The following is a 10,804-nucleotide window of genomic DNA, read 5'->3' on the forward strand; positions in this document are numbered from 1 at the left end:
TGGAAATGCACTTAACTCATACAGTAATTTAGCGTGAGTTCCTCTCTTCTAGGGTGTCGCGGCTGCACGGCATGGTGATTAGCGTTAGCTAGTGGTGTACGCCTCGTTCAGAGGCGCGCTTGCTGTCAGTTCTGGCGCGAGCGTTCGGCTGCCAAAAGATTGCAAAACACATTCGGCCATTCAAAAATATTAGCCAATCATGCCCCAGTAAAAATAAGGGAGGATTGGACGTGTAATCATGTTTTAGCCCAGAAATGGGCTAAATAGCTTGACAAAAAACTCAAGCGATTTAAGAAATTCTATTGAGAAACCATCGTAGAATTAGCAGTTTCGCTTGCGCCAGTTCATGAAACGAGTGTCCTTTAGCGCCGTCTGAAATTCAGACTGAGTGGGTTCGTGGATCTTAAAAATAGTCTAGCCGACCAGGTAAGCACAAGTCTCAAACCAACTATGAACTGCTTTCTTTTTCGTCTCCTGTTAAACTGTAGCTCTCTTTTTAAGGCGGCCAAGTCGGTGGAAAGACGATCGACAGCTAGCAATGCTAGGGTATGAGTCATGAGCTTCTTTCTTCTTTCTGCAAAAGAAGACTCTACCGCTGAAAGGGCACTAATTTCTCTGGACCTTTCCACCGTTTCACCCGCTTCATGATGTCAGTAGTAAATGACGTACTAGTACGTGGACGACGACTCCCCAAAGGTCAGCGGCCCCCACCGAGTCGACGTTGTGAGCTCGCGCTTCTTCAGTCTGCAATTTTCGTCTCAGAAGCACATGCCCATGCTGCGCTTCTTGTCTACCGCTACACTTCTGGCGCTCGCAGCGGCTTCTCCAGACCCAAATCCAAACAAACCGGTTAACTACTCCACTGTCATATGGGATAACTGGAAAAAGTCACTGAAACTGAACCCGAGGGTGCAGCACATTCCTCTCGACGAAGAAAAAACTCATTTGCGACCTCCTCCAGCCCATATCCCAGAAACATTTGAAATGTTTGTGGGGTCCTCGGTCTTCCGAGATGGCTATCGCTGCGGTAAAACACTTTTCACTGCGCTGAAAAGAGCGACGTACCCGGAGCGTCTCCACTTTGGGATCCTGGAGCAAATCTACGAAGGAGACCCTACTTGCTTGGATGAATACTGCAAAATGGCTGCAGAGGAGTGGCCAGAAGACACGGAGTGCCGCTACAAGCACCAGATCACCATCGACACGCGTGACGCAGCCGAGTCTGCCGGCTGCACAACTGCGCGTCATCTGCAGCAGAAGCTCGTGGGGGATCAAGAGTTCTGTCTGCAAGTCGACGGCCACAGTGTGTTTACCAATCGCTGGGACGAGAACATCCTTGCGGACTGGGCTGTCATTGACAATGAGATGGCCGTCATGACCATATACCCGCACAACACACACAAGGACATGATCAAGGAGAACGGGGACAACAACGTCATCAACTCGGTCCCACATTTGTGCTCTGTAATCAAAGGAGGCAACGGCCTTACGCGTATCGACGGAGCCGCTGTGATTAGTGACTCGTGGATGCCTCAAATGGCTGCGCTGTGGGGTGGGGGCTACTCGTTCAGCAAGTGCCATGCAGAGCGCAGAGTACTGATAGATTCTCACACGCCGTGGCTTTGGGATGGTGAGGAGTTCATGCGCTCTGCGAACTACTGGACGTATGGCTACGATCTGTACTCGCCCAGTCGATTGGGCAACGTGTTGTACCACAATTATTCCCAGAAACCCGCCAACTTCTGGGTGTCCCCGATGGATCCGAAGAAGAAGAGCCTCGACGGTGAAATGGGCCGCAATCGTGTTCGTCTTCGCATCGGGATGCCGTTCAAGGGATACGTTGATACTTTTGAACTCGACAAGTACGATTTCGGTAAAGTGCGTTCTTTTGAGAGCTATCTCAAGTTTTCCAACATCTCGTTCGAGGGCTGGATGAATGACACCAACGCCTGCGGTCAGCTACGTTGGGTCCCGTACGAGAATGCCACGGAGGTGGAGGAAATTGTGGGTCGTGGCTGGAAATTGTACGGGGACGATGGCAACGAGCGCGAGTACGAGGACCCAGAGCCGATTTTTGGCAATGGAGAAGCAATTGAACGGCTATCAACGCTGACTAAGGACAACGTGAGATTGGAAACAAACGAGGATCCCGAGCACCAAGTAGCGGCAGCCCAAGTGAAGAACGCGGCAGCAATAGACAACCCACTCGACCACGCTATGGCAGCAAAACTGCGGCATGGAGAAGCACCGAGTCTGTTCGAGATGAGGTCGGGAGCTAATGTGCCAGCTGGCATCATCATTGTTCTCGTTGTGGCTGTTGTGTTCGTGACGCTCTCGACCGATGCAAAATCCAGTGCCATTCGTCGTAGAATCTGCGTGAACATGAAGAACAAAGCAGGCCACGCCATAGATTAACAATAAATTCTCCATCCGGATCCTGACCCGACACTCTACGCTAGCCTGGCTGTTCAAGTCGGCCGGGTTACAAGGGTGTTTGGGACAGTGGGAGGCTTTACTCTCGCCTTGGACACTGGAGATTGTGAAATGTTCGAAAGGGGAAGACGAGATCCTGGGAGTCTTGGCCGCGAGCATCACTCCTCGAGCTAAAATGGATGAGGCGCTGACTAGGGTCGCTCCTAAGAAAGAGCCCAAACGCCGGAAACGAAGCGCGGAAGGATCGCGCTCCTTCAACTCGCGTGTCCCTAGGCGCTCCATCCATTCTCGGACTTTCGATAACCCTCCCAGCTCTCCATGAAACATTTGCGATCTCTGGGGCTAACGCTGCTGCTAGGGGCTGTAGGCGCTTACGGCGACGGCAAACCTGCTATCAACGTCCTGGGGACGACCACATACCTGGATCTGGACCCGAGTGTGCAGCATATTCCGCTGGATCCACACTACAAGAGTCTACGCCCACCAGCAGCCAAGATCCCCAGCACTTTCGAGATCCACGTCGGTTCTTCCGTCTTCCGGGACGGTGTACGATGCGGCAAGACCCTCTTTACGGCGTTGCAAAGAGCTGTTAACCCCGGACGTCTTCGGTTTGGGATTCTGGAGCAACTGGTGGAAGGAGACCCAAGCTGTCTCGACGAATACTGCAAGCTAGCGTTAGCGCAATGGCCAGACTACACTGGGTGTCGCTATAAAGTCCAGATTCAAGTGACTCCCAGACCTGCAGCGGAAGCTTCGGGGTGCACTACGGCGCGTCATCAGCAGCAAGAAATGATTGGCGACGAAGAGTTCTGTCTTCAGGTGGATGGCCACAGTATCTTCACCAATCGATGGGACGAGATCATGCTAGACGAGTGGAAACGTATCAACAACGAGATGGCTGTACTGTCAGTGTATCCGCACGATATCCACGACTTTGTCAAGGAAAATGGAGACAATAATGCACCGGATTGGATCCCTCACTTGTGCACAACGATCAAAGGCGGGAACGGCCTGACGCGGATCGTCGGAGCCAGTATCAAGCGCAACGCCAATTTCCCGCAGCTGTCGGCGCTTTGGGGTGGTGGCTTATCCTTCAGCAAGTGCCACGCTGAGCGAAATGTGCCCGTGGATTCCCACACCCCTTGGCTCTGGGATGGCGAGGAGTTCCTGCGTTCTGCCGACTACTGGACGCACGGCTACGACCTGTACTCGCCCAGTAAGATTGGCAACGTACTGTATCATAATTACTCGAAAAAGCCAGCGAGTTTCTGGGAGTCTCCAGTTGATCCGGCCGTCAAGGCGTTGGACTCCGAAATGACCCACAACCGTGTTCGTCTTCGCGTTGGACTGGGCTTTAAAGGACCCGTGGATGCCTTTGAACTCGACAAGTACAAGTTCGGTACCGCACGCTCCTTCCAACAGTTCATGACGTTCGCCAACATGAGCTTTGACGGATTTATGAACGAGTCCAACTCGTGTGGCCAACTCCATTGGGTTCCCTATTCCAACGCCTCCGAAGTGGAAGAAATCGTGGGTGATGGCTGGAAAATGCGTGCCCCGTCTCCTCTTCCAGCACAACCAATTAAGGCTGCACGTCAAGACCGACACGTTGCTCGAGAGATGGTGGAAATGGGCGACGAAGAAGTGGAAGGCGTCGTGAGGCAGCAGGCGATCAGTGCTCATGAGAAGAATGGTGCCGGTTTTGGCGACGAGAAGCCTGTCGTGAGACCGAGGGTACCATTGACCGAAAGACGGACACGGTCCAATGCTTCAGCGTGGGGGCTACTCGCTGTAGTGCTGACCGCACTCTTTGTGACGCTCTCAAACGACAGCATGTCACGTGCCATTAGACAAAGCTGCATTGCCAAGGCACCGCATCTGAGTCACGATTAATACACATGTAGCGGATTCTGCCAAATAGTACCCATTCCCCTAAACGTTAGCGATTTTGCAGAGGGGCTTTTAAATGGATACGGACTTTTCTTTTATGCATCTTATGGGTCTCCAGCGAAGATACGCGTGTCAGCCGAGAGATTCATGCTTGCTGGGTATGCTTATGCTCTTGAAAAACGCCAAGCGGCACGGAGTGCAGAGCAACAACGTGAGCTGTTGCCGTTTTACGATCTCACAGCTTGTGCATATTTTGGAAGTCATCAAAAGCATCGCAAGCACAACTCGGGAATAAATCTAACATAAGTGACATTCTAAGATCGACACTAATAATAATTTATGTTCTGATTGACTTAAGACGCCATTTTGTCATTTTTGGAAGTCAATCCAGTCTGAAAGATATTCCACACTCAAATCGTTTTAGCGACGGTAAGTAGGAGCGATGGGAGCGGTTAGTCAGTACTGCACGAGCTGAGAACTGCGAATACCGGAGTCGTCGTCCACGTGCTAGTACGTCATTTACTACTGAGTCAGTAGTACTGACATCATGAAGCGGGTGAAACGGTGGAAAGGTCCAGAGAAATTAGTGTCCTTTCAGCGGTAGAGTCTCCGTTTGCAGAAAGAAGAAAGAAGGTCATGACTCACGCTCCAACATTGCTAGCTGTCGATCGTCTTTCCACCGACTTGGCCGCCTAATATAGAGAGCTACAGTTTTACAGGAGACGAAAAAGAAAGCAGTTCATAGTTGGTTTGAGACTTGAGCTTACCTGTTGTTGTCATGTCGGCTAGACTATTTTTAAGATCCATGAACCCACTCAGTCTGAATTTCAGACGGCGCTAAAGGACACTCGTTTCATGAACTGGCGCAAGCGAAACTGCTAATTCTACGACGGTTTCTCAATAGAATTTCTTAAATCGCTTGAGCTTTTTTGTCAAGCTATTTAGCCCAATTCTGGGTTAAAACATGATTATCCTCCCTTATTTTTACTGGGGCATGATTGGCTAATTTTTGAATGGCCGAATTTGCAAGCTTCGAAAGCCAGAACTGACAACAAGAGCGCCTCTGAACGAGGCGTACACCACTTTCTAACGCTAATCGCCATGCCGTGCAGCGTGACACCCCAGAAGAGAGGAACTCACGCTAAATTACTGTATGAGTTAAGTGCATTTCCACAGTTTTTTTCTGGCAATAATGGATTATTCTGACCAGAGAATCGAATTATCATGTGAAGACAAAGAGACAATAGTATGTACTATTATCATTGAGGCGATGACTCATTTCCATAACACGCACAGCCGTTTCGCGACATAGTTTTTCGAAGAAGAGTCCAGTGCAGTGAAAGGGTCATCTTGCTCAAGTGGGTTCACCCGCAACACGAACTTGCGCGTTGCTGGAAGCTCGTATCGTTCCCTAGCGCCCTTGACGATTCGCTACGCTCAAGTCGCTCAGTGACTCGACCCATTCCCCAATTTCCTCATTGGAGGCAACACCGATATCAACCTTCCCAGTCAATCGACCTTCAATGGTTTCCAGGAAACCTGCCAAGGCTGCGGCGTTAGCCGGCATCATCACGGCCGGTCTCGTGTCCGCTGACGTTCCCATCGCCGTGTATCACGACGCTACCTACTCGCTCTCGGAGTCTTGTGGCATTCCGTGCTCAGGTGTCGGAGCCGAACCTGTAGGCACCGCCTGCCCCAAGGCCGGTGATGTCGCCACCTCCGACTGCCAACCATATCTTCTGTCCTACAATGGCGCAGTGTGCGTCGCTCCAGTCGATGCCGAGTGCATTCTCATTCAAACGACGTGTGGGGCTGTGAATTCCCCAAGACGGGCTACGCGTCTGCAGTCGAGGCTGAGACCATCGCGGCGTATAACGGGGAAAGCTCTGGCTGGGGGACCGGTCATGACGAAGTCGTCCAAGTTGGAGATGAGGAGGAGGAAATCCCAGCTAGAGTCAACTACGACACGACCGTCGATACGCCAATCGGTGTCAACTGTGAAGTTGCAACGGAGACAGCGACTCAAGGTCACGCAACGGAAGGTGGTAAGTACTATGATACTCCGTCTACTGGCACGCAAACTGGCGACTATGGAAACACCATCCACTATGGCTCAACAACCACGGAGGGCGTGACCAAGGGTGGCTACGGCCCTACCGATGCGAAGGTGATCGATGGCGAGACATATCTTGACTACCCAACCGGCATCACGGAGATTATTGAGGATGGAACAACCCCCGGTGGCTATGGCACGACCACGGACGGCGGTACTACTACCGGAGGGTACACGACTGTCGACAATACCCACGAGACCACGGAAGGTGCTGGAGGCTACGATGCCGGCACACGTGAAGAGTATTCTACTACGCCGACGGTAGACTATTCTACCGAAGAAACGGAAGGCCAGCACGTGACTGGAGGTTATGAGCCTAGCGACGAGACAGAGGCACCCACCGAAGGTACAACTTACGTTCCTAGGGAGGAAACAACTGCTGCACCCAGCGAGGACACAACCTATGCTCCCCGTGAGGTGACACCTTATGCGCCTACAGAGAAACCTTACGATGTGGAGGAGACAACGTATGTCACGGAAGAATCTACTTACGCTCCGACCAAGAGTGAAACCAACGCTCCCACAGAGAGAATGCATTATGCACATATCGAGAAACCTTGCGATACTGAGGTGACTATGTACGCACCCACCGAGGAAACAACGTACGCGCCGACCGAAGAGACCACGTACGCGCCGACGGAGGAGACCACGTATGCACCAACCGAAGAGACCCCGTATGAGCCGACCGAAGAGACGACGTACACCCCGACCGAGGAAACTACTTACGCCCCTACCGAGGAAACAACGTACGCGCCGACCGAAAAGACCACGTACGCGCCGACGGAGGAGACCACGTATGCACCAGCCGAAGAGACCCCGTATGAGCCGACCGAAGAGACGACGTACGCCCCGACCGAGGAAACTACTTACGCCCCGACCGAGGAAACAATGTACGCGCCGATCGAAGAGACCACGTACGCGCCGACGGAGGAGACCACGTATGCACCAGCCGAAGAGACCCCGTATGAGCCGACCGAAGAGACGACGTACGCCCCGACCGAGGAAACAACGTACGCGCCGACCGAAGAGACCACGTACGCGCCGACGGAGGAGACCACGTATGCACCAACCGAAGAGACCCCGTATGAGCCGACCGAAGAGACGACGTACGCCCCGACCAAGGAAACTACTTACGCCCCGACCGAGGAAACAACGTACGCGTCGACCGAAGAGACCACGTACGCGCCGACGGAGGAGACCACGTATGCACCAGCCGAAGAGACCCCGTATGAGCCGACCGAAGAGACGACGTACGCCCCGACCGAGGAAACTACTTACGCCCCGACCGAGGAAACTACTTACGCCCCGACCGAGGAAACAATGTACGCGCCGATCGACGAGACTACGTACGGGCCGACGGAGGAGACCACGTACGCGCCGACCGAAGCAACCACGTACGCCCCAACCGAAGAGACCCCATACGCCCCTACCGAGGAAACAACGTATGAGCCGACCGGAGAGACGACGTACGCCCCTACCGAGGAAACAACGTACGCGCCGACCGAGGAAACAACGTACGCGCCGATGGAGGAGACCCCATATGAGCCAGCCGAAGAGTCGACTTCAACTGTGTCGACTGAAAAACCCTGTAATACGGAGGAATTCACTGATGAGCCTACTGATGAGCCAACTGATGAGCCTTCCGATGAGCCGACTGATGAGCCCACGACGAGCCGACTGATCTCCCAACCGATGAGCCCTCCACACCCTGTGACAACCAAGGTATTAATGGCATTGGAGTGGAGAACAAAGTGCGCTACAACAATGCTGGTATCTACAATACGACGCCAGGACCTCGTAATTCTCAATCCTGGCACTCGTGCTGCCGCTCGTGCTACAACGACCCCATCTGCCATGCCTTCAGCTTCCACCAAACATCTTCAGACTCTGTATGCGAGTTGACGACGTCGACTTCTGACAGGGAGGAGGATCAACAGAATTGGCTGGCGGGCAACATGGATCGTAACGTGGTCACACTCTGACCAGACAGAAGCGAAAGAGGCGCAAGAATGCACTGACATTTTGCACAAACTTTTTTCGCGCAGCTTATACATAACTCAATGTTAGCATTAAGAAGCAGTTGTCGTGGCCGGCACTCTGACATAATGCACTCAAGGTTTTGCTCATTATCTTTGCTCCTGCTTCTTTTGTTGTTGTTATCGTGGAGTGCCGCTGTAAATTTTTGGGCTGCACTTGGGTAGCTACTAAAAAAAAATACTATGGTACCTTCACGACATCCATTTTTGGGATTTGAAGTTTTAGTCGCGTTTTTAGCAATTTCATACACCGGCACCGATGCGGCTCTCGGCGGCTGTTTAGCTCTCATTTTAGAGTAATCGACACATTGTGCAAAGCGATGCATTTCGTTCTCGTCTTGGAGCTATGCTTCGCACTGCTGTTCGTCTCCAGGGGACTGTGCACTTGACCATGATCAAGTGCAGCCACTCGACCCAATTACGATATCCGAAAAGGTTGTAGTGAAGTTCAAGCCACAACTGTTCATTGATCACGGCTGTGCTTCGTTTCATGCGGTGAATGCTGCTGGCGAGCTATCTGGAGGGTTCAAGGGGTCGGATCGGACGGACGGCTGCACGGAAGCACCTGGCCGATCAACGCGGTACCAAGATAGGTGGGCCATGGTGTTTGCATGGTATTTTCTGAAGAGCTTTTTCGCTGGAAGCGCTCAGGATCGCCACGACTGGGCGTGTATGGTGTTGTGGTTGAATCCAGCATTAGAGAAGCCAAATATACTTGGCGCGTCCTTGTCGCAGCAACTTATGGAGCCGCAAAAAGTGTTCGGCTACCCGAGGACCGCTCTTAAAGACCCCTACATTAAACTAACCGCCGTTCCTCCAATCGGCTTCGTGGGGACTCAGGAAATTTGATTGAACAGGATCAGTAGGTGGAATTGGAACTACACCTATGTTGGCGGCTCCAACGAATCCACAAGAGTCTCGCATACGATTGTAGAGAAGTTTGACTGGTTGGCGCTAACGTTTTCGTGTCAAGACGGCGAGTTTCACGATCTCATCATGTGGAACCAGCTTACGGATGCAGCGCGCGCAGCTCTCAATTCGGCTGATTTTGGAGAGGCGAAGGTTCCCCTTAATGACCAGAACTTTGAGACGACAAGCGTGGCCATTTTAAAACATTTTTTGTCTATTCTTCATATATCCGACACTTGAGCTTCGTGCACGAGAGAGAGCGTTGCAGTCGGGTTTGCCAGTTGTCGGGATTGGCTCTCTACATGTTAGAGCTATTGAGCTAGCTGTTTTTTCTTACACATTGTCAGTACTATTGCTTCGAAAAACATCGAAAAGCCAACGGCGATCAAGTGCATTAACAAAAGAGCGCGACGTATTTTAGCTGCTATGCATGTAGCAGCACGATTGGATACGTTGGTAAAGTTCCGTTTAACGACGCAAACTTAGATTCGACATTAGAACTAGCGTGGCCGTTCTAACCAGCTTTCGACAAGTAAACCTTGGGCCCAGTGAATGGCTTGTGGAGGGTCTACCGATTGTTAGCTGACGTTCTGGGAAAGGTGCTGGCTTAATCGCTGCTGTGGTCGTCTGAGAGAATTGGAGTTTATGGCAATTACTCGGTGAGGTCGCGGACCTTTGAGAATCGTCGCGCCACTTACGACATTTTACGAAGCATAAAAAAGTTCAGAGAAACTTGTAGCATCCCATTATCCACTCCCCAGATTTTGAAGCGATCTTATAGTCATCTGAAATAATGAAACAAAGCTACTAAAACCCATAATTCATCGCTTTCTCTGTATTTTGTCGAGCATGTTATTTCAGCGCAAGTCGCAAACACAGTCTTATTTAGGATTTTCACTTGGCCTTCTAGCTTGCATGGTGTGGTTTGTCCAGTGCTCCGTGAGTGCGAGTGGTTTTTTATAAATGAGTAAATAGTCGAACATGACGACCTTGAAACAAACCGCCCCCTAAAGAATATGGTTACATTGCAGAAACGTCACGAACCTCATGAGTCACGAACATTAAAAGCTGATAATCTAAAATGCATCAATAGATAAACACATAAAAAAAATAGAAGGCCACTTTACCACAAAAAGCTGATAGCCTGTATGACGTCTTCAAAAATATTGAAGAGAACAGCTATGAGCACCCTTTTTCTTCAGTGCAGCCAAATATTAATAAGATCATAGAGTAAACGCCAGGCTAGATTCAAGCCAGCTTTTAAATCAAATTACTTATCACTATTTCATTTTTTCTAACGAGCTAACAATTTATTCTCATTTAGACACCACGGATCCGAGAGCGTAAGCTTATGATATATTAGCAATTATCGTAATTGTGATAAGGTGTAACGTGCTAGGTGATCGCTACGGTACAAGGTGTA

General features: G+C 51.0%; 3 protein-coding genes and 1 pseudogene across 3 annotated transcripts; all 4 read left to right on the top strand.

The window, feature by feature from the left end:
• Window positions 1–774: 774 nt before the first annotated feature.
• On the top strand, window positions 775–2,415 carry PITG_15376 (uncharacterized protein; the record flags this gene model as incomplete). Its single annotated transcript, XM_002898290.1, has 2 exons — window positions 775–2,011; window positions 2,288–2,415. The coding sequence occupies 2 exons, from the start codon at window positions 775–777 to the stop codon at window positions 2,413–2,415; spliced, it is 1,365 nt and encodes a 454-aa protein (XP_002898336.1).
• Window positions 2,416–2,659: 244 nt separating this feature from the next.
• On the top strand, window positions 2,660–4,326 carry PITG_15377 (uncharacterized protein; the record flags this gene model as incomplete). The annotated part of the gene is made up of 2 exons (XM_002898291.1): window positions 2,660–3,985; window positions 4,052–4,326. 2 exons carry the CDS (start codon window positions 2,752–2,754, stop codon window positions 4,324–4,326), a joined length of 1,509 nt encoding a protein of 502 aa, XP_002898337.1.
• A 1,520-nt stretch (window positions 4,327–5,846) lies between these two features.
• Window positions 5,847–8,338, top strand: PITG_23049 (cyst germination specific acidic repeat protein precursor, putative; the record flags this gene model as incomplete). The annotated part of the gene is made up of 2 exons (XM_002898292.1): window positions 5,847–6,027; window positions 6,171–8,338. 2 exons carry the CDS (start codon window positions 5,847–5,849, stop codon window positions 8,336–8,338), a joined length of 2,349 nt encoding a protein of 782 aa, XP_002898338.1.
• A 518-nt stretch (window positions 8,339–8,856) lies between these two features.
• PITG_23050 lies at window positions 8,857–9,561 on the top strand (annotated as a pseudogene; the record flags this gene model as incomplete).
• Window positions 9,562–10,804: the final 1,243 nt, after the last annotated feature.

This window comes from Phytophthora infestans, genomic scaffold, assembly GCF_000142945.1.
Source record: "Phytophthora infestans T30-4 supercont1.37 genomic scaffold, whole genome shotgun sequence".
NCBI lineage: Eukaryota > Oomycota > Peronosporomycetes > Peronosporales > Peronosporaceae > Phytophthora > Phytophthora infestans.